This window comes from Dendrobates tinctorius, unplaced genomic scaffold (genome assembly GCF_039654945.1).
Source record: "Dendrobates tinctorius isolate UK_male_01 unplaced genomic scaffold, ASM3965494v1 ptg000490l, whole genome shotgun sequence".
In the NCBI taxonomy this organism is placed as follows: Eukaryota; Metazoa; Chordata; class Amphibia; order Anura; family Dendrobatidae; genus Dendrobates; species Dendrobates tinctorius.
In genome coordinates, this window is record NW_027362151.1 from 39,660 (window position 1) to 60,172 (window position 20,513).

General features: G+C 48.1%; 1 protein-coding gene across 2 annotated transcripts in view; it reads right to left on the minus strand.

Annotated features, from left to right (window-relative positions):
• Positions 1-13,606: 13,606 nt before the first annotated feature.
• LOC141078014 (uncharacterized) overlaps positions 13,607-20,513 on the minus strand; it is a 58,737-nt gene continuing 51,830 nt past the window's right edge. Inside the window, exons 1-2 of one of the 2 annotated variants that reach the window (XM_073564804.1) lie at positions 14,725-16,919; positions 13,607-13,747 (exon numbers count right to left, since the gene is read on the minus strand). In XM_073564804.1, coding sequence (XP_073420905.1) covers positions 14,773-16,293 — 1,521 coding nt within the window. In that variant the 5' untranslated portion in view covers positions 16,294-16,919 and the 3' untranslated portion in view covers positions 13,607-13,747; positions 14,725-14,772. Of the gene's footprint in view, positions 13,748-14,724; positions 16,920-20,513 lie in introns of those variants that run through there. The other variant, XR_012227634.1, reaches the window with a different exon arrangement.

Consider the following 20,513-nt stretch of genomic DNA (forward strand, 5'->3'; position numbering starts at 1 on the left):
ACATCTGGGATGTCATTGGTCGGTGATTACACAGGAGCTGCCGGCAGCATCTCTGGACTTGTCTCCATCGAGCACATCGAGGACGTCATTGGTCGGTGATTACACAGGAGCTGCCAGCAGCATCTCTGGACTTGTCTCCATCAAGCACATCGAGGAAGTCATTGGTCAGTGATTACACAGGAGCTGCCGGCAGCATCTCTGGACTTGTCTCCATCAAGAACATCTAGGACGTCATTGGTCGGTGATTACACAGGAGCTGCCGGCAGCATCTCTGGACTTGTCTCCATCAAGCACATCTAGGACGTCATTGGTCGGTGATTACACAGGAGCTGCCGGCAGCATCTCTGGACTTGTCTCCATCGAGCACATCTAGGACGTCATTGGTCGGTGATTACACAGGAGCTGCCGGCAGCATCTCTGGACTTGTCTCCATCGAGCACATTAGGGACGTTATTGGTCGGTGATTACACAGGAGCTGCCGGCAGCGTCTCCGTACTTGTCTCCATCGAGCACATCTAGGACGTCATTGGTCGGTGATTACACAGGAGATGCCGGCAGTGGATCCTGATGATTTGTACAATCAGCAGCAGAACCTTCCTCAGATGACCCTTAATGACCTCAGTGACGGCAGCCGAGGTTGGAGGTGCCGGGATTTCTGCGCGAGGCTCAGACTCCAGAAGTCCAGCGATTCGGATGTCCTTTCCACCATTTGCAGATCAGTGACGTCTCCGTCCGGTGACCTCCATCAGCCTCCACTTCTCCTTGGTGTTCCGGTGTCGGTGGTGAGGAGCCCGGAGGCCGCAGTCCTGTCACCACCAAATATTCTCATCATCCTGAGCATTTCTTGCACGTTCCAAATAAATGACTTCATATTAGGGGTAAATCCAGAACATCACCCGCCATCGTATTGTGCTGCAGCAAGGGTGGCAGAGCTCAGGAGCAGAACTCAGACTGCAGCCTCCGAGTCCACACCGGGCAGCAGAAAGCTTCCCGAGTAATGGAAGATGCAAATTGTCTCTTCAGAGCAGAAGAGGGCTAGATCTCTAGTGCCCCTTATTGGATGATAGGATTGCTATAGGACGGCCACTTCCAACAGGGGGCGCTAGAGGTCTAGTCCTCTCAGAAGATACAATTTGCATATTTAATTTCCCAGAGCAGCATTACAGCATAAATCTCCTCACCTCGGCATGTCAGGCTTCACAGCATAAGTCTCCTCACCTCGGCATGTCAGGCTTCACAGCATAAGTCTCCTCACCTCGGCATGTCAGTCTTAAAAGCACAAGTCTCCTCACCTCGGCATGTCAGTCTTTACAGCACATGTCTCCTCACCTCAGCATGTCAGTCTTTACAGCACATGTCTCCTCACCTCGGCATGTCAGTCTTTACAGCACAAGTCTCCTCACCTCAGCATGTCAGTCTTTACAGCACATGTCTCCTCACCTCGGCATGTCAGTCTTTACAGCACAAGTCTCCTCACCTCGGCATGTCAGTCTTTACAGCACAAGTCTCCTCACCTCGGCATGTCAGTCTTTACAGCACAAGTCTCCTCACCTCGGCATGTCAGTCTTTACAGCACAAGTCTCCTCACCTCGGCATGTCAGTCTTTACAGCACAAGTCTCCTCACCTCGGCATGTCAGTCTTTACAGCACAAGTCTCCTCACCTCGGCATGTCAGACTTTACAGCACAAGTCTCCTCACCTCGGCATGTCAGTCTTTACAGCACAAGTCTCCTCACCTCAGCATGTCAGTCTTTACAGCACATGTCTCCTCACCTCGGCATGTCAGTCTTTACAGCACAAGTCTCCTCACCTCGGCATGTCAGTCTTTACAGCACAAGTCTCCTCACCTCGGCATGTCAGACTTTACAGCACATGTCTCCTCACCTCGGCATGTCAGTCTTTACAGCACAAGTCTCCTCACCTCAGCATGTCAGTCTTTACAGCACAAGTCTCCTCACCTCGGCATGTCAGTCTTTACAGCACAAATCTCCTCACCTCAGCATGTCAGTCTTTACAGCACATGTCTCCTCACCTCGGCATGTCAGTCTTTACAGCACAAGTCTCCTCACCTCGGCATGTCAGTCTTTACAGCACAAGTCTCCTCACCTCGGCATGTCAGTCTTTACAGCACAAGTCTCCTCACCTCGGCATGTCAGTCTTTACAGCACAAGTCTCCTCACCTCGGCATGTCAGTCTTTACAGCACATGTCTCCTCACCTCGGCATGTCAGTCTTTACAGCACAAGTCTCCTCACCTCGGCATGTCAGACTTTACAGCACAAGTCTCCTCACCTCGGCATGTCAGTCTTTACAGCACAAGTCTCCTCACCTCAGCATGTCAGTCTTTACAGCACAAGTCTCCTCACCTCGGCATGTCAGTCTTTACAGCACAAGTCTCCTCACCTCGGCATGTCAGACTTTACAGCACATGTCTCCTCACCTCGGCATGTCAGTCTTTACAGCACAAGTCTCCTCACCTCGGCATGTCAGTCTTTACAGCACAAGTCTCCTCACCTCGGCATGTCAGGCTTCACAGCATAAGTCTCCTCACCTCGGCATGTCAGGCTTCACAGCATAAGTCTCCTCACCTCGGCATGTCAGGCTTCACAGCATAAGTCTCCTCACCTCAGCATGTCAAGCTTCACATGTCAGAAACATTACCCCTTGGTTCCCAGACACACAGTAAAAGTTTCACTGTGTCCTGACGCCATCTAGTGGCAGCTTCTGGAATCACAGCTGTATGAATATTAGACGCCGATCACAATGGATAAGTGATTATAATCTACGATTCACGCTCCGCTACAAGGGACCACTCATCACTCTGTGTCCTGTACACAACATGACGGATGTGCAGCGGATATCGCATATTTTTTTTTTTTTTTTTTTTTTAAAGGAGAATCTGAGTCATTCTATTTTAGGCTAGTTTCACATTAGCGTTTTTTTACGCTGCACCTCGTGCGCATACCAAACGCATGCAAAAAATGCATCATGCGTTTTGCATGCATTTGCTGTTTTTTTGCGCATGCGATTTAACCAGTTTGTCACCATCTTAACTCAATAAACGCATCCGATTTTAAACGCATGCGTGCGCATGTCCTAGAACACGCGTGCGTTCCCATAGACTTCCATGCTGTTTTTTTTGTGCATTCCGTGCACTAACATGCGCATGCGTTTTTTTGAGACAGGTCGGACGTACCAAAAATGCAACAGGTTGCGTCCGGCGCGCCTAGGCGCACACTACAAAAAACGCATGCGCACGAAAACACATACATGCGCTAGCCCATGCGCACCCATGTTAAAGATAGGGGCGCAATGTGCATGTGTTGTGAGTTCATTCTCCCCTCCGTCACTGAGGCCTGGTGAACTCCCTATTCTGGTAAAGGAAGGTAATGAGCCTGATTATCAGGCACCTGAGCCTAATGAGGATGACTGGCTGAGTGGAGTCACGGACTGGATATAAGGCTGCCGACGCCCTTCTGCCCTGCGGGTGATTTCTCTGTGGACTTCTAGGAAACCAGTCTGATTCCTGCTCCTCTAAAGCTAAGTTTTCTGCTTTGCCTTTTAGCATTTGTGTTTTGTTTTTGTTTGCCTGGCTTTTCTGGATTCTGCCATTCCCTGCTGTCGTGAGCTGAATCTCCTTTTGCCTGTTGCTCTGTCTTCAGAATATTCCTGAGTACCGACATAGTCTTTTTGAAGTCTAGCGTCTTCAGGGCCTTTTTCACTGTCAGTCTGTTGGCTCTTATTTTCATAGGGTTTTTCGCGGATTGCAGACAGCAGCCTTCCTGTCCTTTCCTATCTAGTTAGCTTGGGCCCCGTCTTTGCTTAGTCTATCTTTCTGTCTGTGTTAGTGTTTTCATCTTGCTTCACCGTCATTATATGTTGGGGGTTGCCTTTTGCTTTGGGGTCTGCTCTGGGGCAGTTTAGATTTCCCTTTCTGTCTTTAGGCTATTTAATTCTCCGGCTGTGATCGAGGGGTCTAGGGCATCGTAGGAACCCCCCACGGCTACTGCTAGTTGATAGGTTCAGGGGTCTGCAATCCGATAGCTACCAACTTCTCTGGTTTTCTGGACTTAGCTAGCATTTCTGTTTTTGCCTCCTACGGTGACTCAATCATAACAGAATCACCCGCCATACCGCAGATCCTAGGGTACTCAATAGCAGGAAAGAATTGTGTTTAAAAAAAAAAAAAAGTATGTATATATTCTTTCCTCTATATCTCTGAGGCCGTAGGGGGAATTTTTTTCTCTCAATGGAGATAAAGCAATTGTCTGATCGTGTGGAGCAGCTCGCTGCGGAAGTGCGGGGAATTTCCGCCTACCTTGCTCGTTTGCATGCTGTTGAACCAAAGATCCCTACACCTGATGTATTTTTTGGGGATCGATCTAAATTTTTGAGTTTCAAAAATAATTGTAAATTATTTTTTGCCTTGAAGCCTAACTCGTCAGGGAGCTCCGCGCAGCAGGTTAAAATTGTCATCTCTTTGCTGCGTGGCGATCCCCAGGATTGGGCGTTTTCTTTGAAACCAGATGATCCTATTCTGACTAATGTGAACGCATTTTTTCAAGCCTTGGGGTTGTTGTATGATGAACCTAATGCTATTGATCAGGCTGAAAAGACCCTGTTGGCATTGAACCAGGGTCGAGATTCTGCAGAGTTGTACTGTCAAAAGTTCCGAAAGTGGGCGGTCCTTACTACCTGGAATGATAATGCCTTGGCTGCTCTCTTTCGGAAGGGTTTGTCAGAAGCCGTAAAAGATACTATGGTGGGATTTCCTGTTCCCTCTGGTCTGGACGATTCTATGTCATTAGCCATTCAGGTTGATCGGCGTTTACGTGAACTCAGGATTGCACGAGAGGTGTTGCCACCGGTAGAACAGACGTCTGAACCTATGCAATGTGATAGAGTTTTGTCTAAGGCGCAACGTCAGGAGTTCAGAAGGCGTAATAAGCTGTGTTTTTTCTGTGGAGATGCCTCGCATATTATTTCTGTTTGTCCTAAACGAGAGAAACGCTTTGCACACACGTTTTCTGTTGGTGGTGTTCAACCTAAGTTTCTTCTGGCTATTACTCTGATCTGCTCCCTGTCCACATTTTCCGCCAAGGCTTTTGTGGATTCGGGAGCAGCCCTAAACCTAATGGACTTGGATTTTGCTAAACGTTGTGGATTTCCAATGACACCTCTGCAGACGCCTATCCCTTTGAGGGGGATTGATGCTACTCCTTTGGCGAAAAATAAACCTCAGTTTTGGATCCAGGTGGTCATGCGGGTCGCCCCAGACCTTCAAGAAGATTGCAGATTTTTGGTGTTGCATGGTCTGCATGATGCTGTTGTTCTGGGGTTTCCCTGGTTGCAAATCCATAATCCAGTTTTGGATTGGAAATCTGTGTCTGTGGTGAGTTGGGGTTGTCGGTGTGCCTTTAGTGAGACTCCGGTGTTTTCCACCTCTCCTCAGTCGCATGATGTTCCTGATTATTTGGCGGACTTTTATGATGTATTTAGTGAGAATGAGTCTGTGTCTCTGCCTCCTCATAGGAGTTAAGACTGTGCAATTGAACTGAGTCCGGGGTGTAAATTTCCCAAGGGTCGGCTCTTCAATTTATCTGTACCCGAGCACGAGGCTATGCGGTCCTATATTAAGGAGGCGTTGGAGAAGGGTCATATTAGACCATCCTCTTCACCCTTAGGTGCCGTTTTTTTTTTTGTGGCTAAAAAGGATGGATCATTAAGGCCTTGTATTGACTATCGTGCCCTCAACGAAATTACTATTAAATATCAGTATCCGTTACCCCTGATTTCTGATCTATTCTCTAGAGTTAGAGGTGCTTGCTGGTTTACCAAGCTTGACCTCAGGGGGGCGTATAATCTTATCCGCATTAAGCATGGGGATGAATGGAAGACGGCGTTTAATACTCCGGAGGGACATTTTGAGTACCTGGTGATGCCTTTTGGGCTCACTAATGCCCCTTCTGTCTTCCAGTGCTTCATGAACGATATTTTCCGAGACTTTGTCGATAAATTTTTGATTATCTATCTGGATGATATTTTGATCTTCTCCAAGGATTGGGATTCTCATGTGGAACATATTCGGACTGTGTTCCAGATCTTGAGGGAGAATTCCCTGTATGTCAAAGGATCGAAATGCCTTTTTGGAGTACAGAGGATTTCATTTTTGGGATTTATTTTATCTCCATTAACTATTGAAATGGACCCGGCCAAGGTACAGGCCATTTATGATTGGGTTCAGCCCACTTCTTTGAAGGCCCTCCAGAAGTTTTTGGGTTTTGCTAATTTTTATCGGAAATTTATAGCAAAATTTTCTAGTATTGCCAAGCCATTGACTGATTTGACTAAGAAGGGTGCTGATGTGTTGAATTGGTCTCCGGAGGCTGTTTCTTCCTTTCAGGAGCTGAAGCGAAGATTCACCTCTTCCCCGGTTTTGCGGCAACCTGATGTCTCACTCCCGTTCCAGGTAGAGGTGGATGCTTCTGAGATTGGTGCAGGAGCTGTTTTGTCCCAAAAGGATCCTGCAACATCTAAAATGAATCCCTGTGCTTTCTTTTCCCGAAAGTTCTCTCCATCTGAACGTAACTATGATGTGGGGAATCGGGAACTGTTGGCCATGAAATGGGCATTTGAGGAGTGGAGACATTGGTTGGAGGGAGCTAAGCATCAAGTCGTGGTCCTCACTGACCACAATAATTTGATTTACCTAGAGTCGGCTAAACGCTTGAACCCTAGACAGGCTAGGTGGGCCTTGTTTTTTTACACGTTTTGATTTTGTGGTCTCTTTTCTTCCTGGAACTAAGAATGTCAAGGCAGACGCCCTCTCTAGGAGTTTCTTTGCTGATTCTCCTGTGGAGACCAAGCCTGCTACCATCTTAGGCGAAGGGGTAGTTCTTTCTGCCATCTCGCCCGATTTGAGACTTGCTCTGCAAGAGTTCCAGGAGGACAACTGTTATTCACTGTCCTATTAAGGGAATAGAAGAATCCAGGATATCTATAAACAGAAAGATAGTGAGGAAACACTTAGCTAGCCTAAATGAATTCAAGTCTCCAGGTCCAGATGAATTACACCCCAGAGTACTGAAGGAGTTAGCAGAAGAAATTTTTGAACCCCTCTCTATAATCTTTGAAAATTCTTGGAGAACAGGAGAAGTGCCAGAAGACTGGAGAAGAGCAAATGTTGTTCCTATCTTCAAAAAGGGGAAGAAGGTGGACCCAGGTAACTATAGACCGGTGAGTCTGACTTCTATACCAGGAAAGATCTTTGAACAAATTATTAAACAACATGTATGTCAATACCTGGATAAGAATGAAGTGATTAAACAGAGTCAGCATGGGTTTGTAACTAATAAGTCATGTCAGACTAACTTAATTTCCTTCTATGACGGTATCACTGATTGGGTGGATCAAGGAAATGCTGTAGATATAGTATATCTTGACTTCAGCAAAGCATTTGACAAAGTCTCTCATACAATCCTTATTGAAAAAATGATTAAGTATGGAATGGACAAGGCAACTGTTAGGTGGATTCATAACTGGCTTAGTGATCGGACCCAAAGAGTGGTCGTAAATGGCTGCACATCCAGTTGGAAGAATGTCTCAAGTGGGGTACCACAGGGCTCTGTCCTGGGCCCTGTATTGTTCAACATCTTTATCAACGATTTAGATGAAGGAATTGAGGGTAAACTGATTAAATTTGCTGATGACACAAAGCTAGGAGGGATAGCTAATACTAGAGAAGAGAGAGAGAGGATTCAAAAAGATATAAATAAACTGGAGAAGTGGGCAGCAACTAACAGAATGGTTTTTAACAGGGAGAAATGCAAAGTACTACATCTGGGCAATAAAAATGGAAAAAGCATATACAGAATGGGAGGAATAGGGCTAAGTGACAGCACATGTGAAAAAGACTTGGGTATACTAATAGATCACAGACTGAATATGAGTCAACAGTGTGATGCAGCAGCAAAAAAGGCAAATGCAATTCTAGGATGTATTAACAGAAGCATACAGTCTAGATCACGTGAAGTCATTATTTCCCTCTACTCCTCTTTGGTCAGACCTCATCTGGAATATTGTGTCCAGTTTTGGGCACCACATTTTAAAAAAGACATCAACAAACTGGAGCAAGTTCAGAAAAGAGCGACCAGAATGGTGACCGGTCTGCAAACCCTGTCTTATGAGGAAAGGTTGCAGGATTTGGGAATGTTTAGTTTGCAAAAGAGAAGACTGAGAGGAGACTTAATAGCTGTCTACAAATATCTAAAGGGCTGTCACATTGTAGAAGGATCAACTTTATTCTCATTTGCACAAGGAAAGACTAGAAGCAATGGGATGAAACTGAATGGGAGGAGACACAGATTAGATATTAAAAACTTTTTGACAGTTAGAGTGATCAATGAGTGGAACAGGCTGCCACGAGAAGTGGTGAGTTCTCCTTCAATGGAAGTCTTCAAACAGAGGCTGGACAGACATCTGACTGGGATGATTTAGCGAATCCTGCTTTGAGCAGGGGGTTGGACCAGATGGCCCAGGAGGTCCCTTCCAACTCTACGATTCTATGATTCTATGACAAACCTGAGCGTTGTCCCAGTGGAAAGTTGTATGTTCCTGACCAGTGGAAGAAGAGTGATGTCTGAAGTTCATTGCTCTGCATTGGCTGGTCATCCAGGTATTTTTGGTACTAGAGATCTGGTGAGTCGGTCATTTTGGTGGCCCGTCTTGTCTCATGATGTCAGGAATTTTGTGCAGTCCTGTGGGACTTGCTCCCGGTCTAAATCTTGTTCTCGCTCTAGTGGGTTGTTGATGCCTTTGCCGGTCCCCAGGAGGCCATGGACCCATATTTCAATGGATTTCATCTCTGATATGCCTGTCTCTCAAAGAATGACTGTTATTTGGGTGATTTGTGATAGATTCTCTAAGATGGTCCATCTTGTACCACTCCCTAAGTTGCCATCTTCCTCTGAGTTGGTGCCCCTGTTTTTGCAACAGGTGGTTCGCTTACACGGGATTCCTGAGAACATTGTATCTGACAGAGGAGTTCAGTTTGTGTCTAGATTTTGGAGGACTTTCTGTTCCAAGCTGGGAATTCAGTTGTCCTTCTCCTCTGATTTTCACCCTCAGACCAATGGGCAGACAGAGAGAACAAACCAGACCTTGGAGTCGTATTTGAGATGTTTTATTTCCGCTGATCAGGATGATTGGGTTTCATTTTTGCCCTTGGCCGAATTTGCTTTAAATAATAGAGCCAGTTCTGCCACTTTGATGTCACCTTTTTTTTTATAACTTTGGGTTTCATCCTCGATTTTCTTCAGGACAGGTGGAGCCTTCTGCCTGCCCAGGGGTTGACACTGTGGTGGAGAGAATGCACCAGATCTGGGACCAAGTGGTGGATAAGTTATCTCTCTCCCAGGAAAAGGCCCAGCGGTTTTCCAATCGACATAAGACCATTGGTCCCCAGTTTAAGATTGGTGATATGGTGTGGTTATCATCAAAAAATATTGCTATGAAGGTGGCCTCTCCTAAGTTTAAGCCTAGATTTATTGGACCTTACAAGATTTTGGAGATTATTAATCCGGTCTCTTTTCGGTTGGCTCTTCCTGTCACATTTAAAATCCATAATGTGTTCCATAAGTCCTTGTTGAAGAGGTTTGTTGAACCAGTTGTTCCTGGGGTGGCATCTCCAGACCCTGTATTGGTTGAAGGTAACATGGAATATGAGGTAGAGAAAGTGCTGGATTTCTGTCTGGCTAGACGGAGACTCCAGTATTTGGTTAACTGGAAGGGTTATGGTCAGGAGGATAATTCCTGGGTCTCTGCCTCTGATATTCATGCCAAAAGATTGGTGCGTGCCTTTCATCGGGCTCACCCTGATCGCCCTGGTGGCGTGGTTGAGGGTTCGGTGACCCCTCCTCAAGGGGGAGGTACTGTTGTGAGTTCATTTTCCCCTTCGTCACTGAGGTCTGGTGAACTCCCTATTCTGGTAAAGGAAGGTAATGAGCCTGATTATCAGGCACCTGAGACTAATGATGGTGACTGGCTGAGTGGAGTCACGGACTGGATATAAGGCTGCCGACGCCCTTTTGCCCTGCGGGTGATTTCTCTGTGGACTTCTAGGAAACCAGTCTGATTCCTGCTCCTCTAAAGCTAAGTTTTCTGCTTTGCCTTTTAGCATTTGTGTTTTGTTTTTGTTTGCCTTGCTTTTCTGGATTCTGCCATTCCCTGCTGGGGTGAACTGATTCTCCTTTTGCCGGTTGCTCTATCTTCAGAATATTCCTGAGTACTGACATAGTCTTTTTGAAGCCTAGCGTCTTCAGGGCCTTTTTCACTGTCAGTCTGTTGGCTCTTATTTTCACAGGGTTTTTCACGGATTGCAGACAGCAGCCTTCCTGTCCTTTCCTATCTAGTTAGCTTGGGCCCCGTCTTTGCTCAGTCTATCTTTCTGTCTGTGTTGTGTTCTTTCTTCTTGCTTCACCGTCATTATATGTGGGGGGCTGCCTTTTGCTTTGGGGTCTGCTCTGGGGCAGTTTAGATTTCCCTTTCTGTCTTTAGGCTATTTAATTCTCCGGCTGTGATCGAGGGGTCTAGGGCATCGTAGGAACCCCCCACGGCTACTGCTAGTTGTGTTGATAGGTTCAGGGGTCTGCAATCCGATAGCTGCCAACCTCTCTGGTTTTCTGGACTTAGCTAGCATTTCTGTTTTTGCCTCCAACGGTGACTCAATCATAACATGCATGCATACGTTAGCGCACGAGGCGCAGTGCTAAAAACCGCTAGTGTGAAATCCAGCCTTACAATATACAATTTTATTTATGTAAAAAGAATTTTTTGTGAGTTAAATACACAGAAAATGATTTCAATATTTTGGTATATAGGGGTACGCAAGGCTTCTGATCCAAAAAGGTGCAAGGAAAGCTACGGCCAGGGTCATACAGCAAGTAGAAAAAATACCAGGATACACACAGGGGCAGAATTGTTGGCACCCCTCCTGTGATGACAGAAAACCCCACAATGGTGTCAGAAATAACGTGAATCTGACAAAAGAAAGAAGAAATAAAAAATCCATGAAAATGAACAGATGAAGGTCAGACATTGCTATCCAGCCATATAAAGAATAACACTCATGAAATCGGCCTGGACAGAAATGGTGGCCCCCCTGACAATAATGTGACAATGGGACATGTTAGATGGCGGGGTGTCCACTAATCATCATCACAGGGGTCTACAGTCCTGGAGTCAGTGAGCGGCCGGTATAGAGGGGGCTACAGATACTCACTGTGCTGTGTATCACACTCAGCATGGACCAGAGGGAGCGAAGGAAAGAGTTGTCTCAGGAGATTAGAAAGAAGATTATAGACAAACATGTTACAGGTGAAAGTTATAAGACCATCTCCAAGCAGCTCGATGTTCCTGTGACAACAGCTGCACATATTACTCAGAAATGTAAGCTCCATGGGACTGTAGCCGACCTCCCTGGACGTGGCCGCAGGAGGGAAACTGATGACAAATCAAAGAGACGGATCATACGAATGGTAACAAAAGAACCCAGAAAGACTTCTAAACAGATTAAAAGTGAACTTCAAGCTCAAGGAACATCAGTGTCAGATAATAATAATAATCTTTATTTTTATATAGCGCTAACATATTCCGCAGCGCTTTACAGTTTTGCACACATTTTCATCACTGTCCCCGATGGGGCTCACAATCTAAATTCCCTATCAGTATGTCTTTGGAGTGTGGGAGGAAACCGGAGTGCCCGGAGGAAACCCACGCAAACACGGGGAGAACATACAAACTCCTTGCAGATGTTGTCCTAGGTGGGATTCGAACCCAGGACTCCAGCGCTGCAAGGCTGCAGCGCTAACCACTGAGCCACCGTGCTGCCAATAAGATCGCACCATCCGTCGTTGTATGAGCCAAAGTGGACTTCATGGGAGACGACCAAGGAGGACAACATTGCTGAAAAAAAAATCATAAAAAAGCCAGACTGGAATTTGCCAGACTACATGTTGACAAGCCACAAAGCTTCTGGGAGAATGTCCTATGGACAGATGAGACAAAAATGGAACTTTTTGGCAAGGCACATCAGCTCTATGTTCACAGATGGAAAAGTGAAGCATATCAAGAAAAGAACACTGTCCCTACTGTGAAACATGGAGGAGGCTCTGTTATGTTCTGGGGCTGCTTTGCTACATCTGGCACAGGGTGTCTAGACTCTGTGCAGGGTAGAATGAACTCTCAAGACTATCAAGGAATTCTAGAGAGAAATGTGCTGCCCAGTGTCAGAAAGCTTGGTCTCAGTCGCAGGTCATGGGTCTTGCAACAGGATAATGACCCAAACCACACAGCTAAAAACACCCAAGAATGGCTAAGAGGAAAACATTGGACTGTTCTGAAGTGGCCTTCTATGAGGCCTGACCTAAATCCTATTCAGCATCTTTGGAAAGAGCTGAAACATGCCATCTGGAAAAGGCGACCCTCACACATGAGACAACTGGAGCATTTTCCTCTTGAGAAGTGGCCAAAATACCTGTCGAGAGGAGCAGAAGTCTCACTGACAGGTACAGGAATCGTCTGATTGCAGTGATTGCCTCAAAAGGTTGTGCAACAAAATATTAAGTCACGGGAACCATCATTTCTGTCCAGGCCGATCTCATGAGTGTTATTCTTTATATGGCTGGATAGCAATGTCCGACTTTCATCCGTTCATTTTCATGGATTTTTGATATATTATTACTTTTGTCAGATTCACGTTATTTCTGACACCACTGTGGATTTTTCTATCATTAAACGAGGGGCGCCAACAATTTTGACCACGTGTGTATTCCAGTATCAACATGATTTACACAATAGCCACATGACAGAGTAGTGATTCCAGTTAAACAATCTATGATCCTTATTTCACACAATACTCAATGAATTATCTAAGTCAATCGTGCTGCTATAAGGCCTGAGCTGTCCGGTCATAATATCATTCTGGCATTATGTTTTCTGTCTGCAGTGACAATATTGCTAAAAAATTTAAAGGTTAATTACCCGTTTTGTAGTGATCCCTGCCAAGACTGTGGCCACGTACCCCGACGCGCGTTTCGCATTGATCTTACTTCTTCACAGGGCGTGGCCTCAGTGTGTTAGTTGTCCGGTATAAATAGAAAGCCATATCGGTCACATGACTGGACTACGGCCGATAGAATGTTTTGTTCCAGTGCATGCGCGCTGTGTATCCCCGGTCCTGAAATCTCCCAGTCCTCCCTTCTGCATCCGCCATAGTCATGCGAGGCGGTTGGCGCCTGACTGCACATCACATGACCAAGGCAGAGTACTGGGAAGAATGCAAGAGGACCTGAGATATAACAAAAGCGCATGTGGGATCAAGGTTACCAGTATGGCAACCGTTACCAATCAACAGCGACTAACTCACGAGTGATAAAGTGCGACCAGTGCATTGTTATCCGACATTTACACTCATGATGGTCAATGCTGCAAACAAATGAATGCAGAAGTAATACACTAACATGATGATGACATTGTGATAAAAGATACATAAAGATGCATCATCTGAGGTCACAAAATACAACAATACCCAAGGTGAGCACATACCGGATGTGTAATGTCAGGATGCTGTGAGGCACAGTCCGAGGGTGAGGGTGAAGTGGAGAATATTCATTTGTGAGTGATCCAGTAAGGGAAGTCGAGCCGATTCCTCGGTAGGGAAGCCCTCGCTGCTCCAGATATACGGCGACCGCCTATAGCCAAGAAGACAACTAGAATGAACAAAGCAATATGTAAAAAAGGGACAAACATGTAGAGAGTAAGAACACAAGGCCTGAGACAGGAGACGGTTCATGTCCCCTCCCGACGCCGCGCTCCACGTGTTACCCGACAGGCATTTATGGAAGGTTCTGAGATGACGGGTCATGCTGTGAGCTGTGTGATGTCTGTCTCTGCCGCCATGATGTCGCGCACATGTTCGCGTGGACGGGTGCCCAACGTCTTGATGTTAAGTCAATATACACTTTAGGGCAAGTGCATGTGGCGCAGTAAATAACCTGCGCCGTGTGACATGGAATATATTGCCGGATGGAGAACGGTTGAGCTACGACAGATGTTCCTGCACGCAGTACAGTTTCCGCATGAAAAGCACCCGGACAGGTCCCCTAGATCCAAAAAAGTGGCGACTCATTAGGATATCCCCCAGGGTCCTGCTGCGTCTTGAAGTCATCAGTTGATAATCAGAGAGATTCTTCTTGTATAGATACAATTGTATTTTGTAATAGCATTCCCTATATACACCCATCATAAATCGAAAATAAAAAATATATATGGACGGGGCGACATACAGCAAAGTGACCAATAGATGGCACCGCAGCACAGCCGGGACAAAGCAGCACAGGTACAATGTATCAGAAAAACTACAATACTCCACAAACTTAATATTCCAACGTGTAGAATACAAAGTCATTTTATTAATCAAAAAAGCGGAACAGAATATGGATAGGAAAAGGCAAAATACAGAAAAAAAGTCTCAGGAGTGAAGGACGTATATACATCCCAGCTGTGTACAGAGTTTGGGTGATGCCAGACCCAGGACGGTCTTATACACAGTGGGCCCCAAATGCTCACATATTGCACCATCACACAGAGACATTTCTGTTGTATTTCACCCCCTTTTTCCCATTCTTTTCCCCTATTTTCTTTTTATGCTCCTTTTTTCCTTTCTTACCTTGCTTTGTGACCCGGGACCCCGAGTAGATTACTCCACTCCTGTATTCTATGACTCTTGGCGTAACCCTATCGTCTCCTCTTTTCCTGGTTCTTGCTCCTCTTGGACACACTCTTGTGGTTCTCCACATGCTGGTTCTTGCTCCTCTTGGACACACTCTTGTGTTTCCCCACATGCTGGTTCTTGCTCCTCATGGACACTCTCTTGTGGTTCCCCACATGCTGGTTCTCGCTCCTCATGGACACACTTGTGGTTCCCCCCTTGTGGGTTCTTGCTCCTCTTGGACACACTCCTGTGGTTCCCCACATGCTGGTTCTCGCTCCTCTTGGACACACTCCTGTGGTTCCCCACATGTTGGAGCTTGCTCCTCTTGGACACTCTTGTGGTTCCCCACATGCTGGTTCTCGCTCCTTTTGGACACACTCCTGTGGTTCCCCACATGTTGGAGCTTGCTCCTCTTGGACACTCTTGTGGTTCCCCACATGCTGGTTCTCGCTCCTCATGGACACACTCTTGTGGTTCTCCCCCTTGCGGGTTCTTGCTCCTCTTGGACACACTCTTGTGGTTCCCCACATGCTGGTTCTTGCTCCTCTTGGACACACTCTTGTGGTTCCCCACATGCTGGTTCTTGCTCCTCTTGGACACACTCTTGTGGTTTCCCACATGCTGGTTCTTGGTCCTCTTGGACACGCTCTTGTGGTTTCCCATATGCCGATTCTTGCTCCTCTTGGACACACTCTTGTGGTTCCCCCTTGTGGGTTCTTGCTCCTCTTGGACACATTCTTGTGGTTCCCCCCTTGTGGGTTCTTGCTCCTCTTGGACACTTGTGGTTCCCCACATGCTGGCTCTTGCTCCTCTTGGACACTCTCTTGTGGTTCCCCACATGCTGGTTCTTGCTCTTCTTGGACACACTTGTGGTTCCCCCTTGCGGGTTCTTGCTCCTCTTGGACACACTCTTGTGGTTCCCCCCTTGTGGGTTCTTGCTCCTCTTGGACACGCTCTTGTGGTTCCCCCTTGTGGGTTCTTGCTTCTCTTGGACACGCTCTTGTGGTTCCTCCCTTGCGGGTTCTTGCTCCTCTTGGACACTTGTGGTTCCCCACATGCTGGTTCTTGCTCCTCTTGGACACACTTGTGGTTCCCCCCTTGTGGGTTCTTGCTCCTCTTGGACACTTGTGGTTCCCCACATGCTGGTTCTTGCTCCTCTTGGACACACTCTTGTGGTTCCCCACATGCTGGTTCTTGCTCCTCTTGGACACACTCTTGTGGTTCCCCACATGCTGGTTCTTGCTCCTCTTGGACACTCTTGTGGTTCCCCACATGCTGGTTCTCGCTCCTCATGGACACACTTGTGGTTCCCCCCCTTGTGGGTTCTTGCTCCTCTTGGACACACTCCTGTGGTTCCCCACATGCTGGTTCTTGCTCCTCTTGGACACACTCCTGTGGTTTCCCACATGCTGGTTCTTGGTCCTCTTGGACACGCTCTTGTGGTTTCCCACATGCCGATTCTTGCTCCTCTTGGACACACTCTTGTGGTTCCCCCTTGGGGGTTCTTGCTCCTCTTGGATACATTCTTGTGGTTCCCCCCTTGTGGGTTCTTGCTCCTCTTGGACACTTGTGGTTCCCCACATGCTGGTTCTTGCTCCTCTTGGACACTTGTGGTTCCCCACATGCTGGCTCTTGCTCCTCTTGGACACACTCTTGTGGTTCCTCACATGCTGGGTCTTGCTCCTCTTGGACACTCTCTTGTGGTTCCCCACATGCTGGGTCTTGCTCTTCTTGGACACACTTGTGGTTCCCCCTTGCGGGTTCTTGCTCCTCTCAGACACACTCTTGTGGTTCCCCCCTTGTGGGTTCTTGCTCCTCTTGGACATGCTCTTGTGGTTCCCCCCTTGTGGGTTCTTGCTTCTCTTGAACACGCTCTTGTGGTTCCTCCCTTGCGGGTTCTTGCTCCTCTTGGACACTTGTGGTTCCCCACATGCTGGTTCTTGCTCCTCTTGGACACACTTGTGGTTCCCCCCCTTGTGGGTTCTTGCTCCTCTTGGACACTTGTGGTTCCCCACATGCTGGTTCTTGCTCTTCTTGGACACACTCTTGTGGTTCCACACATGCTGGTTCTTGCTCCTCTTGGACACACTCTTGTGGTTCTCCCCCTTGTGGGTTCTTGCTCCTCTTGGACACTTGTGGTTCCCCACATGTTGGTTCTTGCTCCTCTTGGACACACTCTTGTGGTTCCCCACATGCTGGTTCTTGCTCCTCTTGGACACTTGTGGTTCCCCACATGCTGGTTCTTGCTCCTCTTGGACACTTGTGGTTCCCCACATGCTGGTTCTTGCTCCTCTTGGACACACTCTTGTGGTTCCCCACATGCTGGTTCTTGTTCCTCTTGGGCACACTCTTGTGGTTCCCCACATGCTGGTTCTTGCTACTCTTGGACACACTTGTGGCTCGCCCCTTGCGGGTTCTTGTTCCTCTTGGACACACTTGTGGTTCCCCACATGCTGGTTCTTGCTCCTCTTGGACACACTCTTGTGGTTCCCCACATGCTGGTTCTTGCTCCTCTTGGACACACTCTTGTGATTCCTCACATACTGGGTCTTGCTCCTCTTGGACACACTCTTGTGGTTGCCCCCTTGTGGGTTCTTGCTCCTCTTGGACACACTCTTGTGGTTCCTCCCTTGCGGGTTCTTGCTCCTCTTGGACACACTCTTGTGGTTCCTCCCTTGCGGGTTCTTGCTCCTCTTGGACACACTCTTGTGGTTCCTCCCTTGCGGGTTCTTGCTCCTCTTGGACACTTGTGGTTCCCCACATGCTGGTTCTTGCTCCTCTTGGACACACTTGTGGTTCCCCCCTTGTGGGTTTTTGCTCCTCTTGGACACGCTCTTGTGGTTCCTCCCTTGTGGGTTCTTGCTCCTCTTGGACACTTGTGGTTCCCCACATGCTGGTTCTTGCTCCTCTTGGACACACTTGTTGTCCCCCCTTGCGGGTTCTTGCTCCTCTTGGACACACTCTTGTGGTTCCCCACATGCTGGTTCTTGCTCCTCTTGGACACACTTGTGGTTCCCCCTTGCGGGTTCTTGCTCCTCTTGGACACTCTTGTGGTTCCTCACATGCTGGGTCTTGCTCCTCTTGGATACACTCTTGTGGTTCCCCCCCTCGTGGGTTCTTGCTCCTCTTGGACACTCTTGTGGTTCCCCACATGCTGGTTCTTGCTCCTCTTGGACACTTGTGGTTCCCCACATGCTGGTTCTTGCTCCTCTTGGACACACTCTTGTGGTTCCTCACATGCTGGTTCTTGCTCCTCTTGGACACACTCTTGTGGTTCCTCACATGCTGGTTCTTGCTCCTCTTGGACACACTCTTGTGGTTCCCCACATGCTGGTTCTTGCTCCTCTTGGACACACTCTTGTGGTTACTCACATGCTGGTTCTTGCTCCTCTTGGACACACTTGTGGTTCCCCACATGTTGGTTCTTGCTCCTCTTGGACACTCTTGTGATTCCTCACATGCTGGGTCTTGCTCCTCTTGGACACACTCTTGTGGTTCCCCACATGCTGGTTCTTGCTCCTCTTGGATACACTTGTGGTTCCCCCTTGCGGGTTCTTGCTCCTCTTGGACACACTCTTGTGGTTCCCCACATGCTGGTTCTTGCTCCTCTTGGACACACTCTTGTGGTTCCTCCCTTGCGGGTTCTTGCTCCTCTTGGACACACTCTTGTGGTTCCTCCCTTGCGGGTTCTTGCTCCTCTTGGACACACTCTTGTGGTTCCTCCCTTGCGGGTTCTTGCTCCTCTTGGACACTTGTGGTTCCCCACATGCTGGTTCTTGCTCCTCTTGGACACACTTGTGGTTCCCCCCTTGTGGGTTTTTGCTCCTCTTGGACACGCTCTTGTGGTTCCTCCCTTGTGGGTTCTTGCTCCTCTTGGACACTTGTGGTTCCCCACATGCTGGTTCTTGCTCCTCTTGGACACACTTGTTGTCCCCCCTTGCGGGTTCTTGCTCCTCTTGGACACACTCTTGTGGTTCCCCACATGCTGGTTCTTGCTCCTCTTGGACACACTTGTGGTTCCCCCTTGCGGGTTCTTGCTCCTCTTGGACACTCTTGTGGTTCCTCACATGCTGGGTCTTGCTCCTCTTGGATACACTCTTGTGGTTCCCCCCCTCGTGGGTTCTTGCTCCTCTTGGACACTCTTGTGGTTCCCCACATGCTGGTTCTTGCTCCTCTTGGACACTTGTGGTTCCCCACATGCTGGTTCTTGCTCCTCTTGGACACACTCTTGTGGTTCCTCACATGCTGGTTCTTGCTCCTCTTGGACACACTCTTGTGGTTCCTCACATGCTGGTTCTTGCTCCTCTTGGACACACTCTTGTGGTTCCTCACATGCTGGTTCTTGCTCCTCTTGGACACACTCTTGTGGTTCCCCACATGCTGGTTCTTGCTCCTCTTGGACACACTCTTGTGGTTACTCACATGCTGGTTCTTGCTCCTCTTGGACACACTTGTGGTTCCCCACATGCTGGTTCTTGCTCCTCTTGGACACACTTGTGGTTCCCCCTTGCGGGTTCTTGCTCCTCTTGGACACTCTTGTGGTTCCTCACATGCTGGGTCTTGCTCCTCTTGGATACACTCTTGTGGTTCCCCCCCTCGTGGGTTCTTGCTCCTCTTGGACACTCTTGTGGTTCCCCACATGCTGGTTCTTGCTCCTCTTGGACACTTGTGGTTCCCCACATGCTGGTTCTTGCTCCTCTTGGACACACTCTTGTGGTTCCTCACATGCTGGTTCTTGCTCCTCTTGGACACACTCTTGTGGTTCCTCACATGCTGGTTCTTGCTCCTCTTGGACACACTCTTGTGGTTCCTCACATGCTGGTTCTTGCTCCTCTTGGACACACTCTTGTGGTTCCCCACATGCTGGTTCTTGCTCCTCTTGGACACACTCTTGTGGTTACTCACATGCTGGTTCTTGCTCCTCTTGGACACACTTGTGGTTCCCCACATGTTGGTTCTTGCTCCTCTTGGACACTCTTGTGATTCCTCACATGCTGGGTCTTGCTCCTCTTGGACACACTCTTGTGGTTCCCCACATGCTGGTTCTTGCTCCTCTTGGATACACTTGTGGTTCCCCCTTGCGGGTTCTTGCTCCTCTTGGACACACTCTTGTGGTTCCTCCCTTGTGGGTTCTTGCTCCTCTTGGACACACTTGTGGTTCCCCCTTGCAGGTTCTTGCTCCTCTTGGACACTCTCGTGGTTCCCCACATGCTGGTTCTTGCTCCTCTTGGACACTTGTGGTTCCCCCACATGCTGGTTCTTGCTCCTCTTGGACACTTGTGGTTCCCCCACATGCTGGTTCTTGCTCCTCATGGACACTTGTGGTTCCCCCACATGCTGGTTCTTGCTCCTCTTGGACACTCTCTTGTGGTTCCCCACATGCTGGTTCTTGCTCCTCTTGGACACTTGAGGTTCCCCCACATGCTGGTTCTTGCTCCTCTTGGACACTTGTGGTTCCCCCACATGCTGGTTCTTGCTCCTCTTGGACACACTCTTGTGGTTCCTCACATGCTGGGTCTTGCTTCACTTGGACACACTCTTGTGGTTCCCCACATGCTGGTTCTTGCTCCTCTTGGACACACTCTTGTGGTTCCCCCTTTGCGGGTTCTCGCTCCTCTTGGACACACTCTTGTGGTTCCGCACATGCTGGTCCTTGCTTTTCTTAGACACACTTGTGGTTCCCCACATGCTGGTTCTTGCTCCTCTTGGACACACGGGTGTGATCTGCAGGTGGATTCGACGGG